This window comes from Trachypithecus francoisi, unplaced genomic scaffold (genome assembly GCF_009764315.1).
Source record: "Trachypithecus francoisi isolate TF-2019V2 unplaced genomic scaffold, Tfra_2.0 Lachesis_group12, whole genome shotgun sequence".
Taxonomy (NCBI): domain Eukaryota; kingdom Metazoa; phylum Chordata; class Mammalia; order Primates; family Cercopithecidae; genus Trachypithecus; species Trachypithecus francoisi.
This window is the reverse complement of record NW_022681457.1, coordinates 55,408,560-55,432,199: the sequence shown is the minus strand read 5'-3', so window position 1 is coordinate 55,432,199 and position 23,640 is coordinate 55,408,560. Positions and strand designations below refer to the sequence as shown.

The 23,640-nt window shown below is 40.5% G+C and overlaps 1 protein-coding gene and 1 pseudogene across 1 annotated transcript in view; one reads left to right on the top strand and one right to left on the bottom strand.

Annotated features, from left to right (window-relative positions):
* LOC117093722 (zinc finger protein 100-like) overlaps positions 1 to 23,640 on the top strand; it is a 346,302-nt gene that overhangs the window by 103,425 nt on the left and 219,237 nt on the right. Inside the window, 2 exon segments of the mRNA XM_033229241.1 lie at positions 15,555 to 15,681; positions 16,486 to 16,581. Of these exon segments, the coding sequence (XP_033085132.1) occupies positions 15,555 to 15,681; positions 16,486 to 16,581 (223 nt within the window).
* Positions 9,023 to 10,007, bottom strand: LOC117093737 (annotated as a pseudogene).

The following is a 23,640-nucleotide window of genomic DNA, read 5'->3' as shown; positions in this document are numbered from 1 at the left end:
TCCATGAGCATGGTATGTTCTTCCATTTGTTTGTGTCCTTTTTTATTTCACTGAGCAGTGGTTTGTAGTTCTCCTTGAAGAGGTCCTTTACATCCCTTGTAAGTTGGATTCCTAGGTATTTTATTCTCTTTGAAGCAATTGTGAATGGAAGTTCATTCATGATTTGGGTCTCTGTCTGTTACTGGTGTATAAGAATGCTTGTGATTTTTGCACATTAATTTTGTATCCTGAGACTTTACTGAAGTTGCTTATCAGCTTAAGGAGATTTTGGGCTGAGACAATGGGGTTTTCTAAATATACAATCATGTCATCTGCAAACAGGGACAATTTGACTTCTTCTTTTCCTAACTGGATACCCTTGATTTCTTTCTCTTGCCTGATTGCCCTAGCCAGAACTTCCAACACTATGTTGAATAGGAGTGGTGAGAGAGGGCATCCCTGTCTTGTGCCAGTTTTCAAAGGGAATTTTTCCAGTTTTTGCCCATTCAGTATGATATTGGCTGTGGGTTTGTCATAAATAGCTCTTATTATTTTGAGGTACGTTCCATCAATACCGAATTTATTTTTTATTTTTTATTTTTTTTGAGACGGAGTCTCGCTCTGTCACCCAGGCTGGAGTGCAGTGGCCGGATCTCAGCTCACTGCAAGCTCCACCTCCCGGGTTCATGCCATTCTCCTGCCTCAGCCTCCCGAGTAGCTGGGACTACAGGCGCCCGCCAACGCGCCCGGCTAGTTTTTTGTATTTTTAGTAGAGACGAGGTTTCACCATGTTAGCCAGGATGGTCTCGATCTCCTGACCTTGTGAACCGCCCACCTCGGCCTCCCAAAGTGCTGGGATTACAGGCTTGAGCCACCGCGCCCGGCCAATACCGAATTTATTGAGTGTTTTTAGCATGAAGGGCTGTTGAATTTTGTCAAAAGCCTTTTCTGCGTGAATTTTGAACCAGCCTTGCATCCCAGGGATGAAGCCCACTTGATCATGGTGGATAAGCTTTTTGATGTGCTGCTGAATCCGGTTTGCCAGTATTTTATTGAGGATTTTTGCATCGATGTTTATCAGGAATATTGGTCTAAAATTCTCTTTTTTGTTGTGTCTCTGCCAGGCTTTGGTATCAGGATGATGTTGGCCTCATAAAATGAGTTAGGCCTCATAAAAATCTCTTTTTCTATTGATTGGAATAGTTTCAGAAGGAATGGTACCAGCTCCTCCTTGTACCTCTGGTAGAATTCAGCTGTGAATCCATCTGGTCCTGGACTTTTTTTGGTGGGTAGGCTATTGATTGTTGCCTCAATTTCAGAGCCTGCTCTTGGTCTATTCAGGGATTCAACTTCTTCCTGGTTTAGTCTTGGAAGAGTGTAAGTGTCCAGGAAATTATCCATTTCTTCTAGATTTTCTAGTTGATTTGCGTAGAGGTGTTTATAGTATTCTCTGATGGTAGTTTGTATTTCTGTGGGGTCGGTGGTGATATCCCCTTTATCATTTTTTATTGCGTCTATTGGATTCCTCTCTCTTTTCTTCTTTATTAGTCTTGCTAGCGGTCTGTCAATTTTGTTGATCTTTTCAAAAAACCAACTCCTGGATTCATTGATTTTTTGGAGGGTTTTTTGTGTCTCTATCTCCTTCAGTTCTGCTCTGATCTTAGTCATTTCTTGCCTTCTGCTAGCTTTTGAATCTGTTTGCTCTTGCCTCTCTAGTTCTTTTAATTGTGATGTTAGAGTGTCAATTTTAGATCTTTCCTGCTTTCTCTTGTGGGCATTTAGTGCTATAAATTTCCCTCTACACACTGCTTTAAATGTGTCCCAGAGATTCTGGTATGTTGTATCTTTGTTCTCATTGATTTCAAAGAACATCTTTATTTCTGCTTTCACTTCGTTGTGTACCCAGTAGTCATTCAGGAGCAGGTTGTTCAGTTTCCATGTAGTTGAGCGGTTTTGATTGAGTTTCTTAGTCCTGAGTTCTAGTTTGATTGCACTGTGGTCTAAGAGACAGTTTGTTATAATTTCTGTTCTTTTACATTTGCTGAGGAGTCTTTACTTCCAATTATGTGGTCAATTTTGGAATAAGTGCAATGTGGTGCTGAGAAGAATGTATATTCTGTTGATTTGGGGTGGAGAGTTCTATAGATGTCTATTAGGTCCGCTTGGTGCAGAGCTGAGTTCAATTCCTGGATATCCTTGTTAACTTTCTGTCTCGTTGATCTGTCTAATGTTGACAGTGGAGTGTTGAAGTCTCCCATTATTACTGTATGGGAGTCTAAGTCTCTTTGTAAGTCTCTAAGGACTTGCTTTATGAATCTGGGTGCTCCTGTATTGGGTGCATATATATTTAGGAGAGTTAGCTCTTCCTGTTGAATTGATCCCTTTACCATTATGTAATGGCCTTCTTTGTCTCTTTTGATCTTTGATGGTTTAAAGTCTGTTTTATCAGAGACTAGGATTGCAACCCCTGCTTTTTTTGTTCTCCATTTGCTTGGTAGATCTTCCTCCATCCCTTTATTTTGAGCCTATGTATGTCTCTGCATGTGAGATGGGTCTCCTGAATACAGCAGACTGATGGGTCTTGACTCTTGATCCAGTTTGCCAGTCTGTGTCTTTTAATTGGAGCATTTAGTCCATTTACATTTAAGGTTAATATTGTTATGTGTGAACTTGATCCTGCCATTATGATATTAACTGGTTATTTTGCTCGTTAGTTGATGCAGTTTCTTCCTAGCCTCGATGGTCTTTACATTTTGGCATGTTTTTGCAATGGCTGGTACCGGTTGTTCCTTTCCATGTTTAGGGCTTCCTTCAGGGTCTCTTGTAAGGCAGGCCTGGTGGTGACAAAATCTCTAAGCATTTGCTTATCTGTAAAGGATTTTATTTCTCCTTCACTTATGAAACTTAGTTTGGCTGGATATGAAATTCTGGGTTGAAAATTCTTTTCTTTAAGAATGTTGAATATTGGCCCCCACTCTCTTCTGGCTTGTAGAGTTTCTGCCGAGAGATCTGCTGTTAGTCTGATGGGCTTCCCTTTGTGGGTAACCCGACCTTTCTCTCTGGCTGTCCTTAAGATTTTTTCCTTCATTTCAACTTTGGTGAATCTGGCAATTATGTGTCTTGGAGTTGCTCTTCTCGAGGAGTATCTTTGTGGTGTTCTCTGTATTTCCTGAATTTGAATGTTGGCCTGCCCTACTAGGTTGGGGAAGTTCTCCTGGATGATATCCTGAAGAGTGTTTTCCAACTTGGTTCCATTTTCCCCCTCACTTTCAGGCACCCCAATCAGACGTAGATTTGGTCTTTTTACATAATCCCATACTTCTTGCAGGCTTTGTTCATTTCTTTTTCTTCTTTTTTCTTTTAGTTTCTCTTCTCACTTCATTTCATTCATTTGATCCTCAATCGCTGATACTCTTTCTTCCAGTTGATCTAGTCGGTTACTGAAGCTTGTGCATTTGTCACGTATTTCTCGTGTCATGGTTTTCATCTCTGTCATTTCGTTTATGACCTTCTCTGCATTAATTAGTCTAGCTGTCAATTCTTCCACTCTTTTTTCAAGATTTTTAGTTTCTTTGTGCTGGGTACGTAATTCCTCCTTTAGCTCTGAGAAGTTTGATGGACTGAAGCCTTCTTCTCTCATCTCGTCAAAGTCATTCTCTGACCAGCTTTGATCCGTTGCTGGCGATGAGCTGCACTCCTTTGCAGGGGGAGATGCGCTCTTATTTTTTGAATTTCCAGCTTTTCTACCCTGCTTTTTCCCTATCTTCGTGGTTTTATCTGTCTCTGGTCTTTGATGATGGTGACGTACTGATGGGGTTTTGGTATAGGTGTCCTTCCTATTTGATAGTTTTCCTTCTGACAGTCAGGACCCTCAGCTGTAGGTCTGTTGGAGATTGCTTGAGGTCCACTCCAGACCCTGTTTGCCTGGGTATCAGCAGCAGAGGTTGCAGAAGATAGAATATTGCTGAACAGCAAGTGTACCTGTCTGATTCTTACTTTGGAAGCTTCCTCTCAGGGTGTACTCCACCCTGTGAGGTGTGGGGTGTCAGACTGCCCCTAGTGGGCGATGTCTCCCAGTTAGGCTACTCAGGGGTCAGGGACCCACTTGAGCAGGCAGTCTGTCCGTTCTCAGATCTCAACCTCCATGTTGGGAGATCCACTGCTCTCTTCAAAGCTGTCAGACAGAGTCATTCGCGTCTGCACAGGCCTCTGCTGCTTCCCCTGTTGTTTTTTAGCTGTGCCCTGTCCCCAGAGGTGGTGTCTACAGAGACAGGTAGGTTTCCTTGAGCTGCTGTGGGTTCCACCCAGTTCGAGCTTCCCAGCGGCTTTGTTTACCTACTTAAGCCTCAGCAATGGCGGGCGCCCCTCCCCCAGCCTCACTGCTGCCTTGCGGTTAGATCGCCGCAGACTGCTGTGTTAGCAATGAGGGAGGCTCCGTGGGCGTGGGACCCTCCTGGCCAGGTGTGGGATATATTCTCCTGGTGTGCCCGTTTGCTTAAAGCGCAGTATGGGGGTGGGAGTTACCTGATTTTCCAGGTGTTGTGTGTCTCAGTTCCCCTGGCTAGGAAAAGGGATTCCCTTCCCCCTTGCACTTCCCAGGTGAGGCGATGCCTCGCCCTGCTTCAGCTCTCGCTGGTCCGGCTGCAGCAGGTGACCAGCACCGATTGTCCGGCACTCCCCAGTGAGATGACCCCAGTACCTCAGTTGAAAATGCAGAAATCACTGGTATTCTGTGTCGCTCGTGCTGGGAGTTGGAGACTGGAGCTGTTCCTATTCGGCCATCTTGCTCCGCCCCATAGTAGAATATTTTATATTCCTTTGGGTATATACCCAGTAATGGGATTGCTGGATCAAATGGTGTTTCTTGTCTAGATCCTTGAGGAATGACCATACTGTCTTCCACAATGGTTAATTTGCCTTCCCACCAACAGTGTAAAGGTGTTCTATTTCTCCACAGCCTCACCAACATCTGCTTTTCGACTTTTTATTATTTACCATTCTCACTGGTGTGAGATGTATCTCATTGTGGTTTTGATTTGCATTTCCCTGATGGTCGGTGATGTTGAGCCTTTTTATTTTTTCTGAGATGGAGTTTCGCTGTTATTGCCCAGACTGGAGTGCAGTGGTGAGATCTTGGCTCACTGCAACCTCCGCCTCCTGGGTTCAAGTGAATCTTCTGCCTCAGCCTCCCAAGTAGCCTGGATTACAGGCATGCGCCACCACGCCTGACTAATTTTGTATTTTTAGTAGAGACAGGTTTCTCCATTTTGGCCAGGCTGGTCTCGAACTCCCGACCTCAGGTGATCCAGTCGCCTTGGCCTCCCAAAGTCCTGAGATTACAGGCATAAGCCTCTTTGCCCGGCTGAGTGTTTTTTCATATGTTTCTTGGCCACGTAAATGTCTTCTTTTGAGAAGCATCTGTTCATGTTTTGTCCACTTTTGATGGGGTTGTTTATTTATTTATTTATTTTTTTGAGACGGAGTCTTGCTCTGTCGCCCAGGCTGGAGTGCAGTGGCCGATCTCAGCTCACTGCAAGCTCCGCCTGCCGGGTTCACGCCATTCTCCTGCCTCAGCCTTCCGAGTAACTAGGACTACAGGTGCCCACCACCACGCCCAGCTAATTTTTTGTATTTTTAGTAGAGACGGGGTTTCACCATGTTAGCCAGGATGGTCTTGATCTCCTGACCTCATGATCTGCCTGCCTCGGCCTCCCAAAGTGCTGGGATTACAGGCTTGAGCCACCGCGCCCGACTATTTTTTTCTTTTAAATTTGTATAAGTTCCTTATAAATTCTGTATATTGGACCTTTGTCAGATGGGTAGATTGCAGACATTTTCTCCTGTTCTGTTAGTTGCCTGTTCACTCTGATGATAGTTTCTTTTGCTGTGCAGAGGCTCTTTAGTTTAATTAGATCCCATTTGTCAAACTTTGGCTTTTGTTGCAATTGCTTTTGGTGTTTTTGTCATGAAGTCTTTCCCATGCCTTTGTCCTGAATGGTATTGCCTAGGTTTTCATTTAGGGCTTTTATGGTTAAACATTTAAGTGTTTAACCCATCTTCAGTTAATTTTTGTGTAAGTTAATTTTTGTATAATTTTGTAAGGAAGGGGTCCAGTTTCAGTTTTCTGCATATGGCTAGCCAGTTTCCCCAGCACCACTTACTTAATAGAAGATCCTTTCCCCATTGCTTTTGTCAGGTTTGTCAAAGGTCAGATAGTTGTAAATGTGTGGTGGTATTTCTGAGGTCTCTGTTCTGTTCATTGGTTTTTAACATGAAGGGATGCTGAATTTTATCAAAGGCTTTTTTCTATTGAGATAATTATGTTTGTTTCTTTAAAAAAATTAGAAGCATTTATTAGCATTCAATATAAACATGAGAAATAACCACATAAATTGTAACATTCTTTTAAAAATAAAATGGCTATCAATACTTGAATCTCCAAGCTCTGAACTCCAGAAGCAATTTTTTTTTGAAGTGGTAGATTGTGATATTTTTATTCCATTATTTAACATGTATTTATCTGTCCTTTAAAAATGATGGAAATTGCAGCACAATATGATGTGAAGCATTGCTATAGTGGAGGAAGTATTCCTGGCCCAGAAATGCTTTGTTTATGAGCAAGGTTCCTAGGATTAGATTTGAGAAAGTAGGAGAAATAGATTTCACATAGTTGAGAACACTAATCTCCTTTTAGTTTTTCAAATTTAGATGACATTATCAGTCTCCTAAAATTATTTGTTCTTTGCCTGTTAAAGCCTGAAGTAAGTGTTCTTAAGGGTTATGTAAGTTACTACTTTTTTTTTTTTTTGGTGCCAATTCTAATTCTTTTTATTTATTTATTTATTTATTTTTTTTATTATACTTTAAGTTCTAGGGTACATGTGCATAACGTGCAGGTTTGTTACATATTTATACTTGGTAAGTTACTTCTTAAATAGCAGGACTTAATGGGACACCTACAGGTTGATAGCATGTAGGATGATAAAACAGCTATTCATATTGCCTTTTATCATTAGGGTCCAATTCCTTTTATTACCTGTTAATTTTTTTTTTTTTTTTTTTTTTTTTTTTTTTTTTTTTTTTTAGTAGAGACGGGGTTTCACCGTGTTAGCCAGGATGGTCTCGATCTCCTGACCTCGTGATCCACCCATCTCGGCCTCCCAAAGTGCTGGGATTACAGGCTTGAGCCACCGCGCCTGGCCTTATTACCTGTTAATTAACACTGCTCTTCAAAATCTTCCTTTACATTAAAGAAACTTCAGTGATCAATGCATATAGAGCACAGCTCTGCAAGTAACTCCTTTTAAAAAGAGAAGGACATTTTATGGAGATACAAGATATTCCAAATGTTTAATGTTATTGTAAGCTTTGATACTTGTAGAAGTATAAATGCTACAAACCTTCACAAAACCTTGCCTGAATGTTTTTCTTTCCCTTCTTTTGAAATGGGATCTGGATGTCACCCAGGCTGGAGTGCAGTGGCATGATCATGGTCCACTGCAGCATTGATCTCCCAGGCCCAAGTGATCCTCCCACCTCAGTCTCCAGAGTAGCTGGGACTACCGACACATGCCACCATATCCAGCTGATTATTTTTATTTATTATTATTATTTTACAGACAGGGTCTCACTGTGTTGAGTAGACTGGTCTTGAACTGCTGCGCTCAAGTAATCCTCCCACCTCAGCCTCCCAAAGTACTGAGATAATAGGCATGAATCGCTATGCCCAGCGCATTTCTTTTGCATTTAATTTTGCATTTTTCTAAGAGATGGGGATCCCGATATGTTGTCCAGGTTGAAGTGCAGTAGCTATTTCTATAGGCAGCATCACGGTATACTGCAGCCTCCAATACCTGACCCCAAGCAATCCTCCAGCCCCAGCCTCCAGGTATCTGGAACCTCAGGCATGCACCACCACACCCAGCTTCATTTTGAGAATTTTGAATACAAAGCTTTTAATTTTTTGCTTCAGTCAATGTCTGCTATCTTCAAGAGTGACTGAAACAAAAAATCAAATGCCTAACATTCAGGAGACAAATGCCGGGTGCACCTGCAGTCTCAGTCACTCGTGTGGCCAAGGCTAGAGGATGGCCCAAAGCCAGGAAGTTGTAGGCTGCAGTGCACCATGACTGCACCCATGAATAGCCACTGCATTCCAGCCTGGACAACACAGCAAGATCCCCATCTCGTAAAGAAAAAAAACAAAACAAAACTCTCAAACAATGTTTTTTAAAGGTTTATAGCATTTATACTCATGCTGCAGTGCCTTGGAGGGCCCAAACTATATTAAAGCTTAAAAACTGCTTCACTTTTCTTTAACTGTCACTGAACTACCATGTTGGTTGGCATTATGAAAATATCTTTTAATACACTTATTTAACAAGATAAAAATTATCAGAAAATGAGAAGCACCATTTATAGTTCACAAGAAATGCAACATGGACCCCAATAGAAGTAGATATTAATAACTGATACTTCCTCTGTTTATGACCCCAAACATGCTAAAATGCTAAAGTAATGCTTGCAAAGAATATGAATGACAAATGTTATCCGTCAGCTTTTTGGTTTAAAGTGATTGCCAATGACTAGCAGCTTCAATGGTAACAGTAGGGAGGAAGAACCCTTCAATACCTAACAATGCTGCAGTCAGCTCCTAAGTGGCTTTAGTTAGAGTCCCTTGTTCTAATGTAATACTGCACTGATTCTAAAGGCATATGCAGCCAAATGAGCAGGGGGAGAAAAACTGGAAGAAACATAAAAGTTAGTGGTTAGTGTCTTTAAACTGGAAGAAACATAAAAGTTAGTGGTTAGTGTCTTTAATGTCTAAAAATTTAAACTATTGTTTAAAAAAACCTAACATACTTCACAGCTATCGGCCCACACCATAAGCAAATATCTGTGTGAGATGGGAGCCTTCACTTTGGAGTGGTTTTTTGAAACATTAAAAAGGACAGAAGAGTGTTTTGTTGCATTGACAAGGTCCCATTCTTTTCTATGGAGTATGATCCTTGTCCATGAGTCTCTTGAATTTGAGATCTTTCCTTTTGATGAAAACACTAATTTTGCTGATTTTTGAGCAGGAAAGGTGATATTTCTCCAGTGTTTGTAGATGAAGGTCGCATGACATTATAACCCCCTCATTTCTCCCTTTAAGAGAGGATGGCTTTAGAGTGCTGAATACCAATGAACCTATCAGTGCTGAAAGACCTTCATGTAGCTGCTCCACACAAGTCTTTCTCTCCACATAATCTAGAAATAGCCTCTAGATTCCGTGCTCTTTCTTTGCTAAGAGGAGTAAATAGAAAATTCAGGTTGTTGTAATCTGCTTAGGAGTCAAAGTAGTGTTTGGCATCAACACTGGCAGGAACATTAATGTTAAATGGAAGAAGCTCCGAAAAATGCCTTTCCATTTCATTCATGTCCTCAACTGTAATGTCCTTGAGGATCTGGCAGTAGTCCACAGTCCATACAGCCTGATCATCCGAAACCTTGGCGGCAAGAAGAGTGGCTCCCAGAACAATCCTTTTCCAGTTAGTGGGACAAATGTCGATTTCAGCATAAGTTAAAAGCCCTTCTAAGTAAACCAAAGTTACTGTTGCACATTCAGCTGTTAGCTGCGCAGCACTAAAGAGAGTACGAACAAATCTGTAAATAAACTTGTGCTCAGGATCATGCTTAAAGTATTCCTGTGGAACTTTTTCTCGTGTAAGGGGATGTGATCTCTCATCAGAAATATCCAGGGATCTATTTGCATCTCTGTTCTTTACGTGGTAATATATTTCTGAGGTCACACATTTTACTGCGGTTCTAAGATTAGGCTGGCTGACTGTTCTGTCATCTAGAAATATTGTTGAGCATGAGCTATACTTTTTAGTAAGCTGCCCTGGAGATACATGATTTAAGTGGTTGCTCTTCCTCTTTTCTCACACATCAGTTTGAGATTTGCTCAGGAAAATTGTGCTTGCCCTTGGATGGTCAGAAGGGTTTGACTCCAAAGCTAAATCTTCGGGCATCTCGCGGTGGCTGACGTGCTGCAGGTGGTGGCCCTCTCCCGCTCGCGAAATCCAACTTGGCAGGCTCCACAGCAGCCGGAGCTACCGCCACCGCATCCCTAGATGCCGCCTCATAGATCCAGGGACCTCAGACCCCGCGCACCTGCCCAACTTGAGGCTGGTATTGGGGGACACGCAATGGGTCAGCTTGTCCCCATGGGTCCCCTATTGTCCCCATGGGGCGCCTTCGCTCCTCTCGGCCGCTGCAGGCGCCTTCTCTAGCCCCCTACTCCGCGGTCCTCAGCAGCCGTCCCTCCGCCAACAATGGCGCGGCCCGGCTACACCTCCCAAGCAGATGCCTCCTCACCTGCCAACCCTGCAACCCGCCCCAGGCAGGGCTCAGGCCTCCCCGCACCCTCGCCGTGCTGCCGCCCCTCCTAAAGTTGACTGGTCTCGAGATAATTACGTGTTTTTGTCTTTTGTTCTCATTATGTGATGGATTACATTTATTGATTTGCATATGTTGAACCAGCCTTGCATCCCAGGGATGAAGCCGACTTGATAGTGGTAGATAAGTTTTTTGATGTGCTGCTGGATTCGGTTCTCGAGTATTTTTTTGAAGTTTTTCACATTACTGCTCCTCAGGGATATTGGCCTAAAGTTTTTTTTTTTGTTGTGTCTCTTAACGGTTTTGGTATCACAATGATGCTGTTTTTATATAATGAGTTGAAAAATAAGTCCCTTTTTCTCAATATTTTGAAATAATATTAGAAGTGGTACCAGCTCTTCTTTGTACATCTGGTAGAATTCATCTGCAAATTTGTCTGGTTCTTTTTTATTTGTGGTTGGCTGGCCATTTAAAACCAATTCAATTTTGGCACTTGTTATTGGTCTATTGAGGGATTCAATTTCTTATTTGTTCAGTCTTTGAAAGATATATTTTCGCTCCAAGGTTATAGTCCTCAAGCTTGGCCCAGATGAACTCTCTACTTGTATTCATGTTGCCTCAGTTTTTTCTTTTAGTTAGACATATTATTTAGAATGTGTCAGAGCAGCCTCTATAGGGGAACTCTCCTTTGATTGTACTCTGTTTGCTGTAACACCCAAGGATGCAGAGCCAGGTTGATCCCACCTAGAATCTGTACATAAAGTCTGGCCTCTGCCTGGGATTTACAAGACAGGGCCAGAAGACTTTGAATTGAGAATGTACTGAAAACCAACAGAAGGCATTTTCTGTATTGTGAGATGTCAGCGTAGAAATCTTAAAGCCCCCATTTGAGAGTGTGGCTCTTTAAGCTTTTCAGATCTTGTTCAGTGACCTGCTACAGTTATGTGAGAGACTCCAGGTGTAAATAGAATCTGATGACAGAATCTGTAAGTGTAAACAAGCATCTTAGTGAGAGATCAAGGCCACAAAGTATCCAGAGCCATGACCACAACTATACCTACCTGTAAAATATGATACTGGCATAGAGTATTGTTGTTGTTCTTACCCAAAAGCTAGCAAATCAGGATAGGTGATCCAGGTTCTGGAGCTCCACCAAGGCAGTTCCATTTTCTATTTAGAATCAGCATGAATTTCTCTCAGCCTGGCTTATCATTGGGCCATCAGCCCAGGGTCACTAAGAACCTTCTCACAATCACCTAGATGTCTTTGAGACATTTGAGGATGTCCAGGGCAGAATTGTGTCAGGCTGACAAGAGTGGGTAATTCTACTTGTGTCTCAGTGTAAGAGAAATGGATCATTCTGTGTTTTTTTTTCTCCCCTCATATAAGAGATAACTTCGGTTTGTACCCAGATGAGAGTTTCTCTAGTTTCCTGTTACTTTGGTGAAAGACAAAGAGGAGGTCTGGTGACTCAAAAGATAAACTAATTGCTTCCATTTCATAAGGTCATTCAAAACATAGATGAAGCAGTCATGGTCCCTACCATCTGGAAACTTTTGGTCTAGACTAGCAATTGGACACATGGTTGAATTAAACAACATATGGTTGGTACGGTGAATGGATGTGTGCAGAGCAAAATAAAACTTTGGTCTCTTCAGTCGGGCACGGTGGCTCATGCCTGTAATCCCAGCACTTCAGGAGGCTGAGGCGGGTGGATCACCTGAGGTCGGAAGTTCGAGATCAGCCTGAACAACGTGGAGAAACCCCATCTCCGCTAAAAATACAAAAAAAAAAAAAAAAAAAGCTAGGCGTGGAGGCGCATGCCTGTAATTCCAGCAACTGAGGAGGAGAATCGCTTGAACCCAGGAGGCAGAGGTTGCGGTTAGCCAGGATCATGCTATTGCACTCCAGCCTAGGCAACAAGAACGAAACTCCGTCTCAAAAAAAAAAACTTGGGCCACTTCTTTTCACATTATTGTGTCTTCTGAGGTTATCACCTGAAGGGATATTTATGGACTGAAGAGTTATTGTTATTTGTGTATCTTTTACTTTGTTGAGAATACATATTTATCTTCTAATTAAATTATTCCAGAAAACTTTTAAAAAGTCATTTAAATTGGTTGATAGTATAGTTATAAAATTGACAGAGCAGTGGCAAAAATAGATTAAAGTTACATAAACTCTAGGATTTAAGTTTTTCTTAGGTAAGCTTAGGAAAAACAGAACTGGAAATACCCCAGTGGCGTAGAGAACAGAGTTCTACATAGGGTCCTTTCCCTGCCCCATTTCTGTTCAGATTCACCCTTTTTGAAGGCCTTCTTTAGGTCTGGCCCACTCTGGAGTCTTGCCTTTCAGAACTGTTGTATAAAGGTCAGAGTTTTGGCCGGTAAATCCTTCTGCCTTTCTAGAGCTGGTGCTTACAATTTCCTGCAACCCAAAAGCAGATAAATAAGAAAAATAAACTATACATGTTAACATCTTTTTCTTAAAATTTTGTATTAAAACCAGTGCTTACAGAAACATTCCATTTAGCAATGTGTTTTCTATTCCTGCAGTTCTAGTGGTTGCTCCACAAATCACAGACAAGTAAATATAAATAGAAAAAAATTTCTTAAACTCTTTGTATGCCCACTCCTCTGTCTATATTTAGCTTTATTCTGTACATTTTTTAAAAAATCAATGACAGAGAAAAAAGAGGAAGAAGTAATAATGCTGGGCCCTTTACCTAAATCCTGAGACTTATTGAACACTAGTATCAACTTCCAATGTGTTAGGCCCAGCACAGTGCTCTGTATTATACTCTTGAGCACATAGTACCTGCTTAATAATTATTGCATTACTACATATGTACATGCAGACTTATTCCAACATTGCTGCCTTCTGTTTCCTCTGTAAACTTTAAAGAGCCAGCAAATAATATAAAACTTCAAGATAGAGTGTAGTTGTCTTCATTTGTACCTGAAGTATTTGTGTTGTGACAAGAGTGCTGAGTATAAGGGACTCTGTGCTGTGCCCGCTTTCTCTAACTAATGCTAATGGTGAGCCCGGGGGAGCAACATCAGGATTGACAGGGGACTTGTTTGAAACACCCATCCATGGACCCTTTCCAAACCGGCAGAATCACATTATGTAGAGTGGGACCAACATTACCAAGTGATTTTTAAGTTCATTAAAGCTTGAGAGGCAATGCTTAGCTTAGTAGTTATCAGCCCAGGCTTCTCATTAGTATCACACGGCCAGTTGGCAGAAATCTCTTGTGCCCTCCCCACAGCTCCTGTTTATTGTGGGTGGAAGCATCCATGTTGTTTTAATGAAGAGCCTCATGTGACTCTAAGGTGAGGCCAGAGTCAAGTATGAGGGCTTCAAGATACATTCATGAGAGTTAAGTGCAAGGGTGGTTACAGGACCTGTTCTGTTTGGATTTGGTAGGGACAGGACAGTGTGGCCCATATTTTCATTACTGTAGCAGAAATTGCTGGTGTTTGTGGCAGGGGAGGGCTCCTGAGGACAGGAAAGGAGAAACATATTTTTACATCCATGGAGCAGTACATTGTTCTTGAATCTCTTCTGTTATAAAGGAAAGAAATGGGTGGACTTTTTGGTCTTGGTCCTTCTGTCTGTGGGTGTGATGCTAGCGGGTAAGAAGGTGGTGCTGACGTGTTTAAGGCAGTTTTCTCAAGATGCAAGTGTTAACTTGTTTAGAGAATTTCATCTGAAAAGGATTCCAAGAGAAGGAGGAGAAAGAGGAATTTTTTTTTTTTTTCAGCTACACATGTCTCAGATCAAGAGCTTTGTCCACTCTTTCTTCTGGAGTCTCATGCATTTAGTATTTGCAAACCTTTACTTCTCTACTTGTGTTTTTCCTTACTAATGAGTTTAACTACTTTTTAAAATTCTAATGATAGTCAAGGGTCTATGCAAAATATTTCTTTCCTGTGTACTAGAGCCTTCTCTACATTCTCAATATCATGGCTTCTTATATGCCATGCAGAATTCCTACCATGAATTTATGATCTGCACTATTAAAAATGTTCCCATTGTGGCTGTTGAACATGAAGGGTGTGAATACTCAAGATTCTTGTTGTAGAAAACTGGGGTTTACGTGGAGAATATGTAATGTTGAGGTTCCATCTGTGTCCTCCATTAGCTCTATGCACAGCAGCATTAAGGAAATACTTATTTAAATAGGATGGCATTTATTACTCAGCAAGTTCTGAAAAACAAATTGAGAGATACTGCTCTATAGGATGCTGAAGAAAGACTACTTAAAATCATTACTGAAAATTACAGAACATTGGAGATAGCTGTATCTTGAACTTTATATAAAACTGATGTTTCTGTATGATTGAATTCAGACTATAATTTACTTTTTGAAGTGCAATATCTAGGCAGTGATGCTATGTTCTTCTACGTGCATCAGCACACCATAAAAATTTGTCCTAGTGTGGTTAATATTAATAATTTAATTGGTTAAAAAGCGCTCTGATATTTCTTTCACTATAGAATTAACTATTTTTCTTGTCATTAGTAGGTGTCTTTATGCAGCTGATGTGCATAAGCCATCACATTTAATGTGGCAGGTGCCCTTTTTTCTTAGGTTTTCTTTGCATATATCTGTCTTTGGAAAATGAAGTCTCTTTGTTTACAGGCCAGAAAAATCAGGCAAAACACAGGCTCTTCCAGCTGCTGGATGTTTCACAGAATTTTCTTTTGGGGCTAAAAACATTGGCATTACTAGTGAGCTCATTAGAAATTCAGAAACTCAGACTTCATTCCAGATCTTCTGAAAAACAGTCTGCACAAGATTTCCAGTTTATTGTACACATTAAAATTCGAGATGCCTTCTAACTCAACATCCCTTTTTATCTTAAAAATATACACAGCTCATTCTTTATGATGTAAATATTGCACTCAAAAATGTACATGTTTGTGTTTATGCTCTTAATTTTATACTTTATTATCTAAAAAGTATCATATATACACTGGTGTTGTGGATCTTATGCCATTCTCTTCTCTCAGAGTTAGAGGATATTTTAGAGAATATTTCTGTGTTAAAAATTACTGCAAATTTTCAGTTATTTCTATTAATCAGAACCAATTCTCTTTACTCTGTTGTTTCATTATAATTAAAATGATAACTTCTGCTCATGGCCACTTGGTAAATATATGTGTGTCTGTGTGCTTATGTTTTTCAGGGGCCATTGACATTTAGGGATGTGGCCATAGAATTCTCTCTGGAGGAGTGGCAATGCCTGGACACTGCTCAGCAGGGTTTGTATAGGAAAGTGATGTTAGAGAACTACAGAAACCTAGTCTTCTTGGGTAAGAATACCTTTAATACACAATTTCTAATATACCCTAAAGGTTTCCTTTTTCTTTTTTTGTGGAATGATTTCTGGTAATTTATGCTTTGCATAAATGAGTTTCTGATCCATTTTTTCAAGAAAATCTTGAGACTTTATGTGGAAAAGAATGTCTTCAAGATGTTTCATCTTGACCTGAACTTCCCACATTCCAAAGCTGATCTGTACCCTTCACGCTAGATCACTGGTAATTCCAGAAATTTAGTGGCATAAAATATTGTTGTCCATGATTTTAGGCCGGGCACGGTAGCTCACTCCTGTAATCTCAGCACTTTGGGAGGCTGAGGCAGGTGGGTCATGAGGTCAGGAGTTTGAGACCAGCTTGGCCAACAAAGTGAAAATACAAAAATTAGCCAGGCATGGTGGCACGTGCCTGTAGTCCCAGCTACTCAGGAAGCTGAGGCAGGAGAATCGCTTGAACCCAGGAGAACGGGGTTGTAGTGAGCCAAGATCATGCCACTGCACTCCAGCCTTGGCAACAGAGCGAGACTCCATCACAAAAATAAATAAATGTGTATATATATTTGCCCATATTTTAAAATCTGTTCGTCACCACCAATTGTTTGGTTCATGAGTACTGGATAGTGAAATTAAGGACCTACAAGTTTTAAATATTTTCTAAATATTTAGAAATTTATTTCATTAATTAGTATTTTGGGATTATTCTAGAATATTCTATCACTTCCTCTTTACTAAGCATACTACTAGGATGGTAATTGGAGAATATGAGAAAGATTCATGTTATTTATTTCTAATAAAGCAGGTATTGCTGTCACTAAGCCAGACCTGATCACCTGTCTGGAGCAAGGAAAAGAGCCCTGGAATATAAAGAGTCATGAGATAGTAGCCAAACCCTCAGGTAGGTGAGAGTGAACACAACAGATGGCACAGATGAGAGGTCCAAAGGTCAAAAAGAAAACTGGTCATTCAAATGTGATTTGGGAAGCTGTGTTCCAAAGGAAATAGTTTCTGGGACGCCTGAGTGTTTTTGTTTTTTGGGTTTTTAAATTTTTTTATTTACTTTATTTTTTATTTATTTATTTTTTGCTGTCATGTAGGGGCATCTTCTGTCTTATGCTTTTAAATTCTTTAAAGATTCTACTTTCCTTTTGGTGATCTTCCTTCAAGTTTACAGTGAGAGCCAGAGTCCTTTTCATGGAGTATAAAAGACTGTACAATCTGCCTGCTTTTCCATTACTTTGGGGTACACACAGATATCTGCATAATTTTGGGAAACTCCATGTTAAACTATTTTTTAGTTCTCTTTTTTCATCATGTCTGAAATGTATGAAAGTAGTGGTTTCTGTTCCATTGATTTGTTTGTTAATCTTTCTGCACATTCCATCCTGTTTTTACTACTATATTGTTGAAATACAGTTAGAAATTATAAAGTATAATACCCCTCTGCTTTGTTCTTTTGCCTCAAGATTGCTTTGGCTTTTAGAAGTTTATTGCAGTTTCTTGTAAATTTTAGAATTGTATTTTTTATTACTGTGAAAAAAATGTCACTGGAATTTTAATAGGACGTTTATTGAAGCTGTAGACTAGATAATATGACACTTTAACAATATTTATTCTTTCAATCCATGGACATGAAATATTTTAAAATTTGTGTCTTCAATAATTTATTTCATTGGTATCTTACATCTTTTTTGTTTTGTTTTGTCTTTTGAGAAGGAGTCTCGCTCTTTTGCCAGGTTGGAGTGCAGTGGTGTGATCTTGACTCACTGCAACTTCCGCCTCCTGGGTTCAAGCAATCTTCCTGCCTCAGACTCCTGGATAGCTGGGACTACAGGCCCATGCCACCACACCCAGCTAATTTTTTGTATTTTTGGTAGAGACAGGGTTTCACCATGTTGGTCAGATTGTCTTGATCTCTCGACCTCGTGATCTGCCTGCCTCGGCCTCCCAAAGTGTTGGGATTACAGGCGTGAGCCACTGTGCCGGTCTAGCTTACATCTTTTAATGTAAAGTTTTTTTTTTACCTTCTTGGTTAAATTTGCTCTCAGAAGTTTATTATTTTAATGCTATTGTAAATAAGATTGTTTTCTTAATTGTATCAGATGGTTTAAATTTATGGAACAATAATTTATACTTGTAGGTTAATTTTATATTTTGCTAATTTACCGAGTGTATTTATTACTTTAGACAAATTTCAATGTAGTGTTTATTTTTTATATATATAAGATCATATGATGCACAAATAGTAACTTTTACTTACTTATCTTCATTTTCAGTGGCTTTTTAAAAATGTTTTTGACTCATCATTCTGCCACTTACTTCCAGTCCTACGTTAAAATAGAAGCATTGACAGTGAGCACAATACAATTTTGCATTGGTGTCTGTGAATTTGACAGAGCAGACACCTCTTCACCTTTTTGTTTGTTTGTTTTTGTGTTTTTTTTTTTTGAGACGGCGTTTGGCTGCTGTTGCCCAGGCAGGAGTGCAGTGGTGCGATCTCTGGCTCACTGCAACCTCCGCCTCCCGGGTTCAAGCAATTCTCTTTTTTTTTTTTTTTTGAGACGGAGTCTCGCTCTGTCGCCAGGGCTGGAGTGCAGTGGCCGGATCTCAGCTCACTGCAAGCTCCGCCTCCCGGGTTCACGCCATTCTCCTGCCTCAGCCTCCCGAGTAGCTGGGACTACAGGCGTCCGCCACCTCGCCCGGCTAGTTTTTTGTGTTTTTTAGTAGAGACGGGGTTTCACCGTGTTAGCCAGGATGGTCTCGATCTCCTGACCTCGTGATCCGCCCGTCTCGGCCTCCCAAAGTGCTGGGATTACAGGCTTGAGCCACCGCGCCCGGCCTCAAGCAATTCTCTGTCTCAAAAAAAAAAAAAAAAAAAAAAAAGAAAAAAAGGAAGAAGAAAAAGAAAAATTAATGGTTTCAAAAACACGTAACATAAAATTTACCATCTTAAATATTTTCTTTTCTTTTTTTTTTTTTTTTGAGACAGAGTCTCGCTCTGTCGCCCAGGGTGGAGTGCAATAGCGTGATCTCAGCTCACTGCAACCTCCACTTTCTGGGTTCAAGCAGTTCTTCTGCTTCAGCCTCCTGGGTAGGTGGGATTATAGGTGCCCGACACCACGCCTGGGTAATTTTTTCGATTGTTAGTAGAGACAGGGTTTCACCATGTTCACCAGGCTAGTCTTATATTCCTGGCCTCAAGTGATCCCTCCGCCTCAGCCTTCCAAAGTGCTGGGATTACAGGCATGAACCACTGCGCCCAGCCTACCAAAAATTTCTTTAAGTGTACATTTCAGGGCCAGACGTGGTGGTGGCTCACAACTGTACTCCCAGGATTTCGGGAGGTCAAGAAAGGAGGATCACTTGAGCCCAAAAGTTTGTGACCAGCCAGGGCAACACGGGGAGATTCCTTCTCCACAAAATTATTTTAAAAATTGCCAGGCATGGTGGTATGCACCTGTGGTTTCAGCTACTTGGGAAATTGAGAGAAGAGAATTACTTGAGCCTGGAAGTTTGAGGCTGAAGTGAGTTGTGCCACTGCACTCCAGCTTGGGTGACAGAGTGAGACTGTCTCAAAAACAAAAAAAAAGTTTTACAGGCGAGGCGTGGTGGCTCATGTCTGTAATCCCAGCACTTTGGGAGGCTGAGGCAGGCAGAGTACCTGAGGACAGGAGTTCAAGACCAGCCTGACCAGCATAGTGAAACCCCATCTCTACTAAAAATACAAAAATTAGCGGGGACTTGTGACAGGTGCCTGTAATCCCAGCTACTCGAGAGGCTGAGGCAGGAGAATTGCTTGAACCCGGGAGCCAGAGGTTGCAGTAGCCAAGATTGCCCCATTACCCTTCAGCCTGGGCAACAAGAGTGAAATATCATCTCAAAAAAAAAAAAAATAATAATAATAATAATTACATTTTAACCATGTTAAGTAGATTCACATTGGTATGCCAAAGACTTATAGAAATTTTACATCTTATGAAACTAAAAATACACAATAGGTAACAACAACCCATTTTGCCCTCTCCTCAGCCCTTGACAAGCACCCTTCCACTTTCTGTTTTTATGAGTGTGACTATTTAAGATATCTCATGTAAGTGGAATAATACAGTGTCCATCATTTTGTTTCTGGCTTATTTCAGGTGACGTAGTATTCTCAAAGTTTATCTTAAAATGTGACAAGATTTTCTTCTTTAAGTCTGAATAATATTCCATTGTATGTATATGTTACATTTTTGATGTGTTCATAAATCAAGAGACACCTGGGTTGCCTCAGCCTTTTGACTTTTGTGAGTACTGGTACAATAATCATAGATGTTCAAATATGTCTTTTAGGTCTTTTGTTGCGTATTTTGAATATAGATTCATTAATGGAGTTGCTGTATTTGATAATTCCATTTTTAATTATTTGAGAAACGTAACATTTAAAAATGATGACTGCATCTTTGTTTTCTACCAACATCAACAGAGGTTTCATTTTCATTGTATCATCAACAGATTTGGCATCTTTAAATAATTTATAGTGGCCATTGTAATGGATGTGAGGTGATTTCGTTTTTCATTTTTATTTTTATGCGTTTCTCTACAAATTATTAATTTGTAATTTGGTCAGGCTGGTCTTGAACTTGTGACCTCAGGTGATCCACCCACCTCGGCCTCCAAAGTACTAGGATTACAGGTGTGAACCACTGCGCCTGGCCTGAATATTAACTCTTATCACATGTGACTTGCAAATATTTTCACCCATTTCTTATGAGGCATTTTCACACAATTGAAGGTTTTTTTTTCTAATGTGGAGAAATTTTGAAGTAGAGTGTAGTTAAATTTTTCTGGTTTTTTTGTTATTGTTCGTGCATTTAATGTTGTAGCTAAGAAAATGATGCCAAGACCCATGTCATGATTTTTTTCTATTTTGTTCTAAGAGATTTTTTTTTAAATGTGTGTAAGTGTTTTATTGAAAACTTTTTTTATGTATGGTTCAAGGAAATGATCCAACTTTATTTTATCAGTGTTGATATTTAGTTCTTAACATTATTTTTTGAAAAAATTACCTTTTCTCTATTGTATGTTCATGGCGGCTTTGTGGAAGTTCATCTAATCATATACGCAAGGGTTCATTTCTGAACTCTATTCCACTCTTTCATCTGTTTATCTGTCTTTGTATTAGTACCATACTGTTATTGTTATTGTAGCTTTTAATGTTTTAAAATCAGGAAGTATAATGCCTCTGTTCTTTTCATGGGTGTTTGGTTAGTTATAGTTCACAATCAAATATTTTAAAGAATATTTCTGTAATAACTGTGCTATTGAGATTTTTATAGAGATTGTACTGAATTTGTTCACCTCTGTAGGTTATGTTGGTATCTCAACAAAATTAAAATTTTTGATCCTTGGCAGGAATATGTTGAAGAATGTGTTTTAATTTAATTTAATTTTATTTATTAGAGACAGAATCTTCCTATGTTGTCTAGGATAGTTTCTAACTCATGGGCTCAAGCAGTTTTCTTGCCTCAGCCTCCCAAAATGGTAGTATTACAGGTGTGAGCTATTGCACTCAGCTCATCTGTTTTATATTTAGAGATTGTTGGATTTGCCAATTTTACTTTTGCTTTTAATTCCTAGTTTTATTCAGTTCTGGTCAGTTACCGTGCAGTGCATGATTTTAGTCTTCTTAAATTTATTTGTTGTCATTTTCAGACAGGATCCTACTCTGTCACCCAGGCTGGAGTATAGTGTCATAATTTTGGCTCACTGTAACCTCAGCCTCCTTGACTCAAGTAATCTTTACACCTCAGCCTCCTGAGTAGCTGAGACTATGGACATGCACTGCCATGTCTGGCCAATTTTTTGATTATTTGTAGGGATGGGGTCTCACTATGTTACTGACACTGGTCTTTTTTTTTTTTTTTTGAGACGGAGTCTCGCTCTGTTGCCCAGGCTGGAGTGCAGTGGCCGGATCTCAGCTCACTGCAAGCTCCGCCCCCTGGGTTTACGCCATTCTCCTGCCTCAGCCTCCCGAGTAGCTAGGACTACAGGCGCCCGCCACCTCGCCCAGCTAGTTTTTTTTTGTATTTTTTGGTACAAATGGGGTTTCACCGTGTTAGCCAGGAGGGTCTCGATCTCCTGACCTCGTGATCCGCCCGTCTCAGCCTCCCAAAGTGCTGGGATTACAGGCTTGAGCCACCGCGCCCGGCCGACACTGGTCTTATACTTGTGGTCCCAAGGGATCCTCTCACTTTTGTCTTCCAAATTGTTGAAATTATACATATCGGCCACTACACCCAGCTGGTATTCTTTAATAAGACTTGTTACATGTTCTAACAGAATACATCAGGTGCAAATAAGAATATTGTGTATTATTTTGCTTTAAACTGAAAAGTTTTGTACATGTGTGTTAAGCCTAGTTTGTTTGTGGTATGGTTTGGATGTCCATGTTCTGCAAACCTCATGCTGCAATGTAATTCTCAATGTTGGATGTGGAAGCTGGTGGGGAGGTGTTTATATCATGGGGCTAAATTTCTCATAATGTCTTGGGACCATCCTTTTGATAATCAGAAAGTTTATACTCCATTAATTCAAATGAGAGCTGGTTCATTAAAATAACCTGGCTTTTTTTCCTTTTTTGTGATGGAGTTTCACTCTGTAGTCTAGGCTGGAGTGCAATGGCGCAATCACAGCTCACTGCAACCTCCACCTCCCTGGTTCAAGCAATTCTTCTGCCTCAGCCTCCCAAGAAGCTGGTATTACAGGCACCCACCACCATGCCCAGCTAATTTTTGCAGTTTTTTAGTAGAGATGGGATTTCACCATGTTGGTCAGGCTGGTCTCAAACTCCTGACCTCATTGACTCCCAAAGTGCTTGGATTACAGGCGTGAGTCTCTGTGCCTGGCCTGAACCTGGCTTTTTCACCTCACACTTGCTCTTTTTCTTACCACATCCAGTTTCCATTCTCTGCATATGGCTAGTCAGTTCTCCCAGAACCATTTATTAAATAGGGAGTTCTTTCCTTATTGCTTGTTTTTGTCAGGTTTTTCAAAGATCAGGTTGTTGTAGATATACAGTCTTATTTCTGAGTTCTCTATTTTGTTTCATGGGTCTATGTGTCTGTTTTACCAGTGCCAGGCTGTTTTGATTACTACAGCCTTGTAGTATAGTTTGAAGTTGGATAGCAAGATGCCTCCAGCTTTGTTCTTTTTGCTTAAGATTGTCTTGGCTATATGGGGCCTTTTTGGGTTCCATATTAATTTTAAAATAGTTTTCTGATTCTCCATCCAGCTTTTTTTTTTCTTCTTCTTTTTTTTGACAGAGTGTCACTCTGTCTCCCAGGTTGGAGTACAGTGGCACAATCTTGGCTCACTGCAACCTCCACCTCCCAGGTTCAAGCGATTCTCCTGACTCAGTTTCCTGAGTAGCTGAGATCACAGAGATGCAGTACCACACCCGGCTAATTTTTGTATTTTTAGCAGAGATGGGTTTTCACCATGTTGGCCAGGCTGGTCTTGAACTCCTAACCTCAACTGATCTGCCAGCGTTGGCCTCCCAAAGTGCTGGGATTAGGGGCGAGAGCCACCGTGCCTGGTCTGCATCGATGTTTATCAGGGATATTGGTTTTAAGTTTTTGTTGTTCTTTTTATATCTCTGCCAGGTTGGGTATCAGAATGATGCTGATCTTACAAAATGAGTTAGGGAGGAGTTCCTCCTTTTCTTTCATTTAAAATAGTTTCAGAAGGGATGGTACTAGCTCTTCTTTGTACCTCTGGTAGAATTCGGCTATAAATCCGTCTGGTCCTGGGCTCTTTTTTGGTTGGTAGCCTATTTATTACTGTCTCAATTTCAGAACCTGTTGTTGGTCTATTCAGGGATTCAACTTCTTCCTGGTTCAGTCTTGGGAGGGTGTATATGTTCAGTAATTAATCCATTTCTTCTAGATTTTCCAGTTTATGTGCACAGAGGTGTTTA